The 15,914-nt window shown below is 30.2% G+C and overlaps 1 protein-coding gene and 1 pseudogene across 1 annotated transcript; both read right to left on the bottom strand.

Annotated features, from left to right (window-relative positions):
• Window positions 1–4,470: 4,470 nt before the first annotated feature.
• On the bottom strand, window positions 4,471–5,253 carry LOC107901707 (uncharacterized). The gene is made up of 2 exons (XM_016827801.2): window positions 4,710–5,253; window positions 4,471–4,596 (listed from the first exon to the last, which is right to left on the bottom strand). Exons 1-2 carry the CDS (start codon window positions 4,995–4,997, stop codon window positions 4,579–4,581), a joined length of 306 nt encoding a protein of 101 aa, XP_016683290.1. The 5' UTR covers window positions 4,998–5,253; the 3' UTR covers window positions 4,471–4,578.
• A 1,807-nt stretch (window positions 5,254–7,060) lies between these two features.
• LOC107900371 (UTP:RNA uridylyltransferase 1-like) lies at window positions 7,061–9,056 on the bottom strand (annotated as a pseudogene).
• Between the last annotated feature and the right edge of the window lie 6,858 nt (window positions 9,057–15,914).

Genomic DNA, 15,914 nt, shown 5'->3' with positions numbered 1-15,914 from the left:
CAAATTTTATCCAAAAAAGGAGCTTCTAATCCTGCCACCTAGCGATTATTGGATTGGAACATACAACAATGGTGAAACATAAAAAAATTAATGCAGAATTGCAGATGTACAATAAAAAAAGGGTTTAATAGCAAGTTTGACAGCTAGGGAGAATTAAGATGTGATGTTTATAGGAGGGAAATTAAAGGAAAGAATATGGTAGGGAGTGAAGAAAGAAGTATGGAGATATAGTATTAAAAGGAGGATCTCTGTTGAACATTTGCAAGTTGCAAGATAATTCCATGAACTATTACAGAACAGAAATCGAAGGAAAAAAAAAGAAGACATGTTCATTGGTGCACATCATCAGGGGTCCCATTGTGTCTCCCCAAAGGTCATAATTACATTACATTTTTCAATCTTTGACAGTTACTTCCATAGCTACATAGGACTTGATGAAAGTTCACTGCTTAAAGGGGTAAAAGTCCAAAATTTGAAACCCTGAAAGCTCTTCCCTTTGAATTTTCTCAATGCCTTTCTCTCTTAATTTTTTACCATTGTTCCCAAATAAAGGATTGAACAGGGTAGATCTTGTTTATGCAAAAGAAAAAAAAACTGTTTTGTTACAAAGCAGAAACAGAACAGGGGACCTGCCTGGGTTTGGAGAGTATTTCAGACATTGCAGAAGGCAAAACAAGATTTTCTTTGGCCGTCTATCCTACCAAATTTTATTTTATTCTCTTGGTAAAATGCATACAAATAGGACCCCACAAAAGGTTTTTTCTGAAAGGAATGAGTTGTTGATTTTGGGGATTGGTTACCTATCTAAATCAGATGACCACATGATTAGCATGTGATTTCCATGTGTTTCCAAATTAGCATCCTTTTATTTTTCTTTCCATTAATCCAGTGAGAATGTAACTGGTACCACCTAATGATTCCACTTTTTATTTAATTTAATCTTGAAAGTTCATGCAAATCATAATAATGCAAATACTACTAGAAAGTTGCTGGAATTGCGAAGGATGCACAGTTTTTGGTTGTTGCTTGAGTCAGAAGTTCCTTCCATTTATATGTAGTAGTAGAAATAGAAACACGTTAACGAACCTGGAGGGAAATTTTTAATATTATTAAGAAACTGCAGGATGATGATCAACATCAATTTAAAATTCATTAGCTCCCCAATTTATTGGCTTTTTTTCCAGAATAATATGAAAAAATTTTACTGGAATAATGTGGAAAATTTTTTTAATTACTGGAATAATATGTATTATGCATGAGAACTTCAAATTGACATAACTGCCAACGATTTAGGATAGTTACGAGACAATGATTGTGTCAGAAAGAAGTATCGGCAGTTGACATGCCGATTCGAATTCTCAATGGCTTGTCATGTTAGAATTTTAGAATTTTTTTATATATTTTAAAAATTAATTTTTATATTTTTGAATTTTAAAGAGTTTATTTTTTATAATTTTTATTTTAAAAAATATGCTTTTTTATTTTTTAAATATAAATTTTAAAATTTTTTGTTTTTTATTTAAAATATGAAAAATTAATTTTTAAAAGTTATTAAAAAAATTATGTACTTTTGAAGGGTGAAGACCAAATTGACAAAAATTGTAAATGTTGAGGGCTAAAAAGTTGTTTTACTTTTGACATCATTAACTTTAACAACAAAAAAATGGAGGGATCAAGGATTTTAAACAAAAAAAAGTATAAGGACTCAATGTCTCAAAATTAAGAGTATAATAACTAAATTTTAATTTTTAAAAGAGTAAAAGGATTATACCCACTAGATAATGGATCATAAAAACTTAAAAGCAAGTAGCGAGTACGTATTGTGAATAGAGATTAGAGGTTAGAAAATGGAATTCGAGTTTCAAATTACTATTTGCACCATCTGGAAGTCCAAACTCATTTAATTTTTTCCGTCTAAAATGGATACTATCGTTCGCACTTGTAGCCAATACTTTCAATATATTATTATTTTGACTAAAATTTATACACAATGGAATTCAAGCTTTGAATTACTATTTGCACAATGTGGAAGCCCAAGCTCATTTAATTTTTTTTCTTCTAAAATAGATATTATTTGTAAAAATTTTGCTAATTTGGTTTTCACCCTTAAAAAAATACATAAAAATTGTTAATTAATTTTTAAAATTAAATTTTTATATTTTAATAAAAACCATAAAATTTTAAAATTTATAATTTTTTAAAAATAAATAAAATCATATTTTTAAAATAAAAAATATAAATAAATAAACTCTTTATATTTCAAAAAAAAAATTTTAAAAATATAAAAAAATTTCAAAGTTCCAACTTGACAAGCTATTGGGAACCTAAGTTGGCATGTCGGCTGTCAATTTGGAATTACGAGGATTCCATGTTTCTTTTTAACACAACCATTTCTTTGTACTTACTCTAAATCATTAGTCGGCATGCCGATTTGAGATTTCCATACACAATTCATATTATTCTAGTAATTAAAAGAATTTTCATATTATTCTGATAAATAATTCTTTCTCATGTTATTCCGGAAAACAACCCCAAATTATTATACTTTCCTGATTCAAACAGAGTTTAAGAAATTAGATGTGAAACTTTTGGATACTCTGATGTGTTTAATAAACACTACATCTTGATACTCATTTTTAATTAAGTTGTGTCATGAATTTTATTTAAATTTGTTTTGATTGAGGTTAAATATATTTTAATTATTAATTTAATTATATATTATAACAATTAATTTTAATTATAGTTATTTAAATATATTTATTGTAATTATATTTATATTTAAATTCTCTTGAAAACATTACATATTTAGACCTCATTCTCTATTGCTTTTACTTTTTCATCATACAAGTATTGCTAAACATACTGGGTTTGAAATTAAAATAGTTTTGTAAAACTAACAAATGGTCGCGTGCAGTAATCAGATACATTGTTCTCCTAAGAGGAGAATATAGGTTTAAATATTGAAGGTAACATTATTGGGTTTCAAATCTTGGAAGTAACATTATTAGGAGCAAAGGCGAAATTAGGGGGTTGGCAAGGGCCCGATCCCCTTAAAATGAAAAATTTCTATTTAGGCTCTTTAAGTAAAGGTAAAATTGCACTTTGACCTCCTCTAAAATGATAAAAAATTGATTTAATCCTTTAAAAATTATAAATATATAAATTATTAAAAATTAAAATTTGATTCGTCCCCTAAAACATTATTCTAACTTCGTCCCTTATTTGGAGAGACAACTATGAACATGAAAAGTTGAAATAATAAATTATTTAGCTTTTAAGATTTTATAATAAAATTATTGAAACACACCCATTTATTCTTTCATCCTAACCAATGCTACCATTCACAATATTAGTTTGTGTTTGTCTTTGAACTTATGATTGGTGGGAGATTAGGGTATTGGGTGGAATGAAAAGTGTTATATTAATGATTATTATATTAACATCTTTAATGAATTTTTACAAAATAAAAGAAAAAAATATCTTTAATGAATTTTTGAGGTAGTCATAAATAATTAATTAGTACTCAGTAAAATTATTAAAATTTAAAATTTAACATGTGATTATAATGATAAATTGTTTGTATTAATTATTTGTATACTTAATTTAAAATTTAACATGTGATTTATATTAATTATTTATATTTTTTATTTCATGTATTATTGTATATTAAATTGTTTAAATGGTATAATGATAAATTTAATCTTTAATATATACATTTTTGTCAATTTAATAATTTTTTAGTTAAATTTGATCATAAAATCTATCAATATAAGACAAATTGCTTTTTTTAACAGAAATGTTGACTAAAATATTAATCTTTTAACGATGTTGGCGTGACAACCCACATGACTATCCACATGTATTTGAAGTTGTCATGATACTATTTAACTATATTATGTCATCAACAAATAATTCAAAAATCATAAAAATATTAAAAAAATTCAAAAAAAAGCACATATTGTTATGTTTAATTTTAATATTTGCCAATATTTTTGTTAAAAAAATAGTAATTCAATTTTTTAAAAGATAAATGTTCAAATTTAATCCTTTTATTCAAGTTGGAACTAAATTTAGCCCAAAACGGAATACGGGCCAAATTATCCAAATACGCAAACGGTAAGGGATTAAATTGTGATTATACCTATGTGACAATGTTAAACAAAACCACATCTTCTAATTGCACTTTTCTTGATATGCATACCATATTCACATTTAGGATTTTGAAATCAATTTACGTCAATTTTAAATCTAATGCAACAGTAGCTTGGGAGACTCTATGACAACGAGAATTAGGCCTTTTTGAAACATTAGATGAACAATCAGAAGCTGTCATTCAAATTGCAATGCTGTTTTCAACCCTTGGAGATTCAAGATTGGAAGATATACCTCTGAGAAAAATGGGTTTTCGCAATTTCCAACAAACCAAACATCCCCAAGAAAATTACCAGAAGAAAAAAAAGAGAGGATGAATTGCAGATGAACGAGTTAGCAAATGTATACTATTCACCATATATTTCTCCAAAAATATTAGTAAAATTTACATAAACTCTCTGTTTTTGCCTTTTCCCTGCAGTTCCTTCAAGAACAGCAAAATACCTGCCAAAAAAAAAAAACGATTCATGGCAGCGTTAGAATTGAATCCGAATTTAGTGGAATCCCACTTGACGAAATGAAATATGAAAGAAAGAGAGCCGTATGTTGAAACGAACATTGAATCTTCTAGTACGACGACGTCTTTCCGTGACAATTTTGAGCCTTTGGAGCATTTCTTGTTCATTGAATATTGTCCCAGGGGAGCTTAAAAAAGCACTTCTTGGAACAGGGGGAGACCAGAGTCCACTCTTGGAATAATCGAAGTTGAATTCAGACACATCAAAGAACTTGTCAAGAAGGCGGTCGGATACAGATTTAGAAACCACTTGAACCTTAACAGGAGATGCCTCAACCAAATCACAAGAAGATGGAGACGAAATAACTTCAGATTCAGAGTTTGACATTGATTTTTTTTTTTGTTTCTCCAAAAAGAAAATAATGATAATGATAATGATGATAGCTTAAGCTTGGTCAAGGTTGTTAGAAGGAGATAATGGTTTTAGTGACAAAGACATGTATGGCAGTAAACAATCATGGAGAGTTCGTGGGGGGCATAACTAATGTTTTAAAACTCTGGGGGGTTGAAGTTTAGAGGAAACCTGCATTTGGGTAACCAATAATTTCAGCAATGAAAAGCTTGTTTTGTATATCTGCAAATTTTGTTTGGTATGGGGATTATTTCCTTTTTATTTTTATTTTTCTTCTGTGGACCCTCTTATCTTGTTCAGTGGAAAAGGCCATGGTTGGTAACCAAGTTTCCAAAATGTGCTTTTAATCGAGTAGGTCCTGTTTATAATTTGAATGGGAACCATATCACCATGGAAAGATTCCTATTTTTTGCAAATGTTTACATTTCCATTTCCTTCACTTTCAGTAGACATTTATTAGGAACTGTTTACTTAGTGCAGGCTACTCCTGTCCATGGGCCGGGCCGGGCCGAGTTCGGGCCGGGCCCATAAAAAATTTCAGCCCGTTTACTAGGCCCGGGCCCGGCCCGACCCGAAATATGGGCCTGAGATTTTGCCCAGGCCCGGCCCGAAGAAAAAATATGGGGCCCGAGCCCGGTCCGGCCCGTTTTTAATTAAAATTAAAATTAAAATTATTTTTTTAATAAAATTAAAACTAATTGTTATTAAAATTAATTGTTAGTAAAATTATCAAATTATTAATTGTTAATTGTATTAATTGTTGTAATAAAATCTAACATTTGATTAGTAAATTTATCAAATTATTAATTGTATTAATTGTTGTAATAGAATCTAACATTTGATTAGTAAATTTATCAAATTATTAATTGTATTAATTGTATTAATTGTTGTAACAAAATCTAACATTTGATTAGTAAAACAAACTTGATGTTTTCTTATTATTATTTTGTAACACTAGTCAAGGAAATGAAAGTAAATAAACTTAAAATAAAAAACTATTATATTTTAAAAATAAAAATATATATTTAATATTTTCGGGCCGGGCTGGGCTGGGCCCGGGCCAAAAAAATCTTGCCCGAGGCCCGGCCCATTTTTAAACGGGCCTAAAATTTTACCCAAACCCATATTTCGGGCCTATATTTTTACCCAAACTCTCCTATATTTCGGGCGGGCCGTCGGGCCGGGCCGGGCCGCCCGGCCCATAGACAGGTCTAGTGCAAGCTACAATGGAAGCAGTAGGCCTTTGGTGGATTTTTTTTTTCCATAGGTTTGGCAATAATTTCAACTCATTGGATGCTGAACTTGTTGAGAATAATGTCTTCAAGTAATTAAAGCCTCAAGTTTGTGGGTCAGAAAATACAGGCAAAACATAAACTCAGGTCAGGTTTGGTTGATTATTTTACTAAATACCCAACTGCATTTTCCTTGCTATGGGCTAGGGATCGACTTCGGGTGCAATAAGATAAATAAATATGTTGGGACTTTCATCAGAGAACTTTCATCAACAAGAATAGTACGGTCGAGGTATTTATTATTATCACAGTGAAGATTATAAGAAAAAGAAAACAACCCTTTTGTGCTCCCACGTAAATATTTCTATGTTTTAATATTTGAGATTTACACTTTATTCTGTTGAGGTTTTTTAAAATTGGGTTTAAGATAAAAATTCTCCTAAGGCTCTGTTTGTTTGTCAATAAAATAATTTCTGGAAAATAATTTTTGAAAAATGATTTACTTTTTTGAAAATAATTTACTTTTCTGGTGTTTGGATGAATCTGTGTAAAATAATTTTGGTTGTTTGGCAGATTTTTTGGAAATATTTCATAAAGGTTGTTTTAAATTAAACAAATTATATTTAAGAATTTATTATCTTTTTATTGTTTAATTGATTTTATTATATATATTAATAAATTTATATTTTAAATTATTTTTATATATATTGCAATGATTTATTAGATGTATATAAAAAGATTGTTTTGTTTGTTTCACTTGAAGACACAAATACGATATAACACACTTATTTTATATGAATATGTTTGGATCATACAGGAATTTTGTATACACTATCAATCAATTAATTACAACTTGTTTAACATCCATCCATAAAATGTTTGGATATTTCTTTTCTTGATTACATATAATAAGCTTAAACTTCTTTAAAATAGATGTGAACTCAAAAGGTCAAAATTAAAGATTATGGGAGATGCAAAGCACAATGACTACAAAAACCAACCAAATAGCTTTAACCATTGATTTTCTAACACACTTGGACAAAGTTTTGTTACCCAGGAACGTAAGGTTCAAAGAGTGTTATCCAAGAGTGTTCCCTGAAATGTGTCCTACCCTATCTCTAGATACATGAATCCTACCTAAATTGGCATCATCACAGCGTATACTTTTATCTATGTTTTTATTCATTTCAAAGCAAACCAAATAGACTAACCACAAACGCCATTGAAATATGCTGCTCAGGAATGATGTTGCTAGCTATGGCAACAACATTATAGTTGCAAACAACTCACGCGTAGCTAGATAGAGTTCCTTGGTAAGTTGCATTCACTCCTCTGGACTTGGCCCAGTGTTTCACAATAAAAGCCAACTGCCGTAATCTTACATCGATCTTTGCATAATCTAGTAGAAGCCTTGTATTTACTACAGCCAAGACATTGTTTACGCATGTCACAGGAAATTCCAGTCACTGGATCCATAAGCTTTACTATGGGGACCCTGGCACGAGTCAGTGCCTGTACATGAGGCCAACAGCAAGTTATACTCAATTTTACTGTAAAGTTTAACCATAAACTGTCTAAGCTTCAATTGCAATATTCTCCATACACATTATGAGTCTGAACTTCAAGTGCAAATTCTCTATACAGATTATGAAAGCATATCAGCTGGAAGTGACAACAAAAAGTAAGAAAGTTCAATGGAAATAGAGGGGGGCTCAGAACCCGCAACTTCTCAAACTAATATAAATCAGATGATGAATCTTAAGGGTTGTAAAATAGAGACTACTTAAGGGGCATGTACTAATCAAATTTCGGCAGAAGATTTTCGCATCTTAAATTATCATCCACAAAGGCAAACAAAAAAGAATGCATTAATTGCCACTTGTAATCAACCTATCAAGATTACAAACCTGCAGAGTGCACAAATTGTAATCATGGGGCTCATTAACATTGGCCTATTTAAAAGTAAAAAATATAAAACCAAATTCCTAAGAAGCAGCTATGAATAAATAGAACAAACCAGTTGAAACAAAGCGAACTCAGAAAATTGCCATTTAAAATAAAACAAAACTGAAAATCTAAGCAAACATTATATATCAATTTGAAAGGAAAAAAATTATCGCTACACCACACATGTAGTTTATTACAATGAATTTTGGAGAAGGTAACACATATCAACCTGCACATTCTGAAGATTATCTGACTGCAAAATATCTGCCAACTTTAGCAAGATTTCAGACTTGTCGTGAATGTCCTCATTAAACGCAAGGCAAATATCAATCTCACTCTTTGACACCTCAAAAGAGTTCTCACAAGATCCATAGAGATACAACCATGCTTCTGGCCATTCTTTGCAAACTAGTTTCTCAAGTAATGCTAACAACTGTTTCTGCTTAGCCTTTTCTTCCACAGGAGGTATGAGTGACTCATAAATAGCAAGTAAAGGTGAATTTAACCTGAGAATATCACTGCGACGCCTTTTTAACATTCTCTCCCTCTGGCTAAGTAGCCTTTGCCCCCTGTTATCTTTTCTGTATTCCTGATAAAAAAAAACCACAAGTAATCCTGAATTCAAACATAGTCTAGCCTTTCACTACGTAATAATGATGAACAGTCCAAAATTTTCAGTATGAAATTCTGACTGCCTAGACACAGTCCTTGGTGTATGATAAAACTCGAACTTCAAGGGCACTGTTATGATGTGTTCAGCCAAACATTATTTGGGCAACATCACCAACTAAGTTTAAGAAGTAGGAGGAGGAAAGTTACTTGGATGAAGAAGGAATGGTGAGAGGGGAGGAAGATTTTCCGGAAAATGTCTTACAGAAATAAAATCTGTAAAACATTTTCCCAAAACCCATTCATTTTACCCGTGTCTTGGAAAACATTTTTTAAATGTAAAATGTTTTTAAACTTCTAAAAACCCGTAAAACCTGACAAACAAACGGACCCTAAATATCATTATAATATATATATATAATAATTTGAATTCAATCTCAAATAATTTTATTGCCTTCCCCCAATCATCAAATATATATATATATATCATCAAGTTATCGTCTTTTAGATTGGGTTCTATTTCAAACAATTTCATTCTCCTATAAATATCTCATCAAGCTGGCTTTATTAAGCTTTTTCACTACTAAATAAAAATAGATTTAAATATGTTAAAGCTCGTTTTACTTTATTGAAATTTAAAATTTAGTCTATTTATTTTAATTTTGTGAAAGTAAGTCCACCTATTTTTTTATTTAAAACTTTTAATCTCTTCATCTAATTTTGCAACTATAGAAAATATTGAATAACTTGTTTAGCCCTCATATTTTATAAATTTTATCAATTTGGTCCTTACTTTTTAAATACATAAAAATTAAAAATTCTTTTTATTTTAAATAAAAATAATAAAAAAATAAAAAATTATATATATTAAAAAAGTTCATCTAAAATTTCAAAAATTATAAAAACAAAAAGTTGTAAAAGTCAAAAGAATTATGTTATTTACTTCTTGAATAATAATAAAGTCTCTTCAAATTTAAGTTATTCTTTTTGTCCGTATTAAATAGGATTTTAATATAATTTTGAAATTAAATAAAAAATATTTTTTTGAGGAATTAAAAAATATTTGTTCAAATTTAATTTTAATAGTATTGAATGAATAACTCAAACCTTAGAGAGACCTTGTTATCATTCAAGGAGTACATAACTTTTTTTTTATTTTGGAAACTTTTTTGAATTTTATGAATTAAAAAAAAATTATTTAATTTTAAAGAGTTTTATTTTAATAATTTTTTGGATTTTTTTTTTTGCTTTTTAATTCTTTTAGAATTTTTTATTGAAAATATAACAAATTTTAATTTTTTATGATTTTATGTAATTTTAAATAGTAAGGAACAAATTGAAAAAATATATATAACTATTAAAGGATTAAAAAGATATTTTGCCTTTTTTATAATTGCAAAACTGTAGGAAAATGTAAAGATTTTTAAATCAAGAAAAGTACAAGCACTCAATGCGATAATTGCATAAATTCTAATTTTTTTGTGATAATTTTCCTTTTTGAATTGTGCTATCTAAGTCCTTAATTATTTTATTTTATCTCATATTTTATTGTTTATGGATTAGATGAAATAACAGGATAAAAGTGAGCATAAAAATTAGTTTTAGCAAATATTTGTGGATTGAACTTTTAACTACACTACTTCAATATTTCAGTCATACGTTGAATTACAGAACTACGACTTGCGCCCATAATATATCATTTCGAAAGGAACCAAAACATCTAACTAGACTTATTTGACAACTCAGACAAAAAAACAAGTTAGGAAGATGTCCAAAAAAGGCCAAGAAGTTCGCAACTCAAATCTGCCAAAAACTTGAAAAATCTCTCCAATTCATTAAGAGCACTTTTGTCTTTTTCACTTTAATACGAATTTTTCCTTATAAATACATAGTTTTAGGTTTTGTTAGCTCAAATAATTAAACCGAAATTGTCAAGAGGGGAGTGAATTGATTTTCTAAAATTTTGTGGATGTTAGAGAATAATGATAGAAAAATTGAACACAAATTTAATATTGCAAATGTCATGAAAAATGATATGAAAGTGTGTGTAACACCCTATACCCGGCCTGGTTGCCAAGCCCGAATACGGGATGCCACAACACCGTCTTATGTCATATACAACAAGTAAAGATTCATTTTAATTGAAGTGTCTTTTATTTTAGTATTCATATAGGTTTAAGCCAATTATACTTGTTGTTTATGAATGTTGCGTGCAAATCATATAAAAAATAATCCTAAAAATGAGCGTTAACACGCATAAGTTCCATTTAGCAAAATTCTCAAAATGTGTCCGTGGGTATTGATATTGACACTAGGGTATTGATATTTCCTCTTTATGGTATCGATACCACTAGGAAAAACAATACCAAACTTGCATTTTGTTTCTCGACTAAATCCCAAAGTCTCGAAAATTATCGGTACCTGTCATGAAATATCGATACTTTGACCCTGAGTACCGATACTCGAGCAAAGGTATCGATACCAAATCTTTATTCTGACTCCCTGCACATTTTTAAACACAGAGGTATCAATTTTAAATCCCGAATATTGATACCTCTGCCCATGGGCATAAAAATGCAGCATACATATGCAATTAACTCATTCCAAAACAGATTCTAAACATTATGCATCTCTTACTTTAATAAATAATTACCCAACGACTAAATTTAACAATTCAAATCATCAAAATGTGTCCAAGCAAGATACATCAAACCATCATTAAAGTTCATGAACATAAGAAAACATATAAACTCACAAATTTCCAAAACTGAAATAAACAAAGTCGGTAAATAATCCAAACATATCATGGCACTAAACAAGTCTACCATATTGCCTTATTTTCTAATACGAAAATAACTGAAAGAACACCTACAAGAATAAATGAGTCTTCCTTGGATCACTCCCTAGGATAACCACACCGCCCACACCGAATTGTTACTAATGTGCAAATGTTGAAAAGAGTGGCTGAGCTTAAACAAGCTCAGTGAATGAGTGAGATAACCACAACACAAACATTCTGTCATGGATCCAAAAAAAACTACATACATATACGATACTAGAGTCTCATGTTTAGTAACGTGTAACACTTTAACATGCATCATTTAACAATTCATTTGCATAATATTTATAAGGATAGTTTCCATAGCAACCACATATATATTAAGGCATTCATCACACCACACGCATATACAGATATAATACAAGATAATTTGACACTTGAGTTATGAAATTTATAGTGAGCGCTATCATCACTCAATCGGATACACAGATCTTCGTCACACCAAAAATAGACTCAAAGAATCAAACATGTCCCAAAAGTGAAGCGTATAGCTAACGCTCTCCTTATTTCCCCTCACATGTCCCTTTGAATAGAGCTTAGCTCACATTCCCTTATCTCTCCAAACATGTCCTAGGGCCTCAACGCCCGAAATCTCTATACATATAGGCGAGTACTTAAAATCCTATGACATGCCAACTATATCAAATGGTTTCAAGATTACAAGGCCAAAATATTCGAAATCGAACCCATAACAGTTACCGATTATCCGTGCATTATCACTGCATGTTAGTATCTTTTGCAAAACACTATAACTATCATTTAACATATATATCATGTATACATTTTCACTTTTCACAACGGTTACTATATCAACATATCACATATATGAGCTTCTTATCACTATGCACAACTTCATAATCATATAAGCACAAAACACAAGATAAATATAGATACAAGGAAACTTACACTCAGAATTTAGAGTAGGGGTTTATGCTACTACTAAATTCCCAAATGACTCATGACTCGTTTCTACAAGCAGTGACTCCAAACACTTACAAATTACACTTTCGCCAAAAAATCGAAAGCTTAAACTAGCTTTCCCTTGCCATTCGCCTGGCTCAAAGAAGGTTCCAACGGTTTCGATGCTTTCCACATATTAACCACACAATATACACAATCAATTATTCAGTTAAAGACTCACTTAAACCAACCAAAAACACAAGCCAAGCTATATTCCTCAAGAAATTAAAATTTCGACTACCAAAATTGAAACTCAAATATCTCAGTCTATACTTAAATAAATTTGTCTAAAATGAATTTCTTTCATCTAATTATTTACCTACGACTAATTCTCAACCTTTAAACTACTCAAAACTACGCGTTTTAAGGTATCAAAATTTTTGACATGTTTATGGCAATTTTTGCAAAAATTCATTAAATCCTTAGAAATCCTTAACGAAACTTTAATTTAAGTTTAGAAACCTTCTAATCATATTGAAACAAGTTGAAAAATACTTTGAAACCACATTTTTACTCAAAATATTAAAATTCTCCATTAACGACCCAATTTTTGTCTTTTATTTAAAACATGTAATTTAATGGCTAATAATTCAGTTTTAAAGACTAGATAACATTAAAAAATTATAAAGAATTGAATCGTTACCTTTGATGATGAAAAATGGAGCGTTTGATCGAAAACCTAAAAAACCCACAAGCTTGACAATGGAGGAAACTATGGTGTTTTGGGTGCTTTTCTTGGTTTTTATAGAGGTTTATAACTTAAGAGATGATAGAAATCAAAAGGAACTAGGATTTGAAGTTCAAAATTGATTGAAATAGCAAGAGAGAGAAATGGACGACAAGCACAAATTTTGAGGTTGTTTTTACATGAAATAACTTGGAGAAGGGAGGTTATTTAGCTTGGATTTTAAAATCTGGTTAAATTGCTTCATAAAAACTCTCAATTTTGACTCTTTTATAAATCAATCCTATTTTCAAAATTAAAGCTATTTAAAACTTAATTTTAGAAATTTATATAATTTTCTAAAATCCATAATTGAAAACATTACCGATATGCCATGTCACAAAATTCTAAACACTTTAAGGCTAAAATTTCTAAAATACCCTTAAAACTCCTAGGCCTTATTTTTGAGGGTGTTATAGCCTAGTTGTCATCACTAGGAAAAAAAAGAGGGGTGGAAGGATGATGAGCTAGAAGTGATGTCATTTGCATTTCCAATGACGAAAGCCTAGTGTTACCTCATATCTAAATCCCTAAATCTCATTACTCAAGGAGTGAAGAACATCAAGGATGGCAACATTGATGTCAGAAGAAGGATGAGTAGCTTGAGATGGAGCAGCCAGTGGAGGAACATGCTCGGGTGCCAGAACATCTTCGAATGCACCTTCGGCATTATTGTCTTCATATGCAATCGGTAGTACACTCTTTATCCATTAGGCAAAGCTAACATCAAAATGGTAATCGGAATAGTAAAGGGCTCCATAACTAATAGGTCGATTAAAGGTGATAGGGTGTCTCCATGAGTATTAATCCTTAATTTCCTAAAAATGTATGACAAATAAGTGCCATGGGGAAGGGTAATGTTTGTAGATATTGCCTTCCCTATATCCTTAGTTATGTCATTGAACATTATAAAAGCTAGGTTAGGATGTCTATCGAATTGAACGGAATTGATCCACCAATAATCGGTGGAACGAAGCATGACATGTTTTTTGATAGGACGTAAATTCTAAGTAATGATGAGATAGAGAACACAATCATGGAGATTGAGTTTAAATGCGTGTCTGAACTCAATATAAAGAGTGGAGCTATAGGCCTCTTTTTCATTAGAGTTACCTCTGGAAGGCAAATGAAGAAAATTTCTAAAATCATCTAAAGTAAGTCGATTAGGGGTGTTCATTAAAAAGGATTTGATAGCAATGACAATATCGCTGGGCTCATCATGTTCGAGTTTGACATTTGAGTAAAAAGCTCAAATAAGATTAATGTAAGTCGATGAGGAAATTTTTAAGAAATTAATCCAACCCCAATATTGAAAAATTGGAAGATAAGAAAATTTGATACCTTCTAACATAGAAAAATCTATCTTCCTCAATTCCCAAACTCATTTACATGAAAAATTCCTATTGAACTATTCTCATTCCAATTCGAAACAAAAACACTTATTAAATGACGATCTAAACCCACTAGAAGGATTTGAATAGGACGCACCGATTCTAGGATGCTTCTTAAGGGTCATGGAAAAGGACTAACCACTAAAAACACACTTAGACTATAAAAAATTTTGTTTAGGAATTTTGTTGAACACTTGGTGGGCAAAGGGTTTGAAACAAATTTTTGAGAAAATGTTTAGTACTATGTTACCCCTTGCAATAAAACACAATGTATAGAGTTCTAATCAACCCTAAAACTCATAAAAATCAACATTTTAACCTACATTTCATAAAATCAAAAAATGGTAAAAGTTTAGGTTTTACCTAAAAAATGTTGAAAACCTTGAAACAATGTTGAAGAAATCTTGATGCAATGGTGTTAGAAAGTATTTTAGTGTCAGGATTTCATGAAAAGATCAAAGGTTTTTGAGTAAATTTAAAGTTTGGAAGAGAGGGTTTTCTGGATAAGGGGAAAGGAAATTTGAGGTTTTGAGATTGTTTTGAAAAACTCCCGGTGCATGTACTTTTAAAAACCGATAAGTATCTATGTTTTTAGATGAGTATCAATAATTTTATAAAAAGTATCGATAAATTTAAATCGATATGGATACCAAATCACGATTTTGCTTTCTAAGTGCATAAATTTTCCAAAAACTCAATTTTTGAACTTTTAATGTGTTCTAAGTGTCCTAAAATGACTCTTTGATAAATCCTAATGATTTCATATGCATGAAAATGCAAAAAGTAAGCATGATGCATATGATTCATAAAGCACAATAGGTTCATTAAAAAAATTGACTAAGTTAACCAAACAAAGTCCATTTTAATAAGTTTAAGGGCATAAAAAATAAATCATGCTAGACAAATAAGGTCAAAATAGATCAATCAAACACATTAAAATCCCCTACCTTTTTGTATATAAGAGTCATGTAACTCATACAAGCATGCCTTTTCAATATATTTAAAAAAATCATTCAAAGTGCATTGAAAAGATTCAATTAGAAAGTCAACACAAGGTGGTCAAACTTAGTTCTGTCCTAAGTGTCCAAAATCTTTCCTTGTCTAAAGGTTTTAAAATTATCAGCTAATTGATGCAAAATGTCTACATATTCTAGAAATATATCACCTCTTTGGACATGATATCTAATGAAA

The sequence above is a fragment of the Gossypium hirsutum genome, chromosome D06 (genome assembly GCF_007990345.1).
Source record: "Gossypium hirsutum isolate 1008001.06 chromosome D06, Gossypium_hirsutum_v2.1, whole genome shotgun sequence".
In the NCBI taxonomy this organism is placed as follows: Eukaryota; Viridiplantae; Streptophyta; class Magnoliopsida; order Malvales; family Malvaceae; genus Gossypium; species Gossypium hirsutum.
Note: the sequence above shows the minus strand (reverse complement) of the source record. Positions and strands in the feature narration are given on the sequence as shown.

Coding starts and splice junctions, on each gene's coding strand:
- LOC107901707 (XM_016827801.2), bottom strand. CDS start 4,997: ATGTCAAACTCTGAATCTGAAGTTATTTCGTCTCCATCTTCTTGTGAT.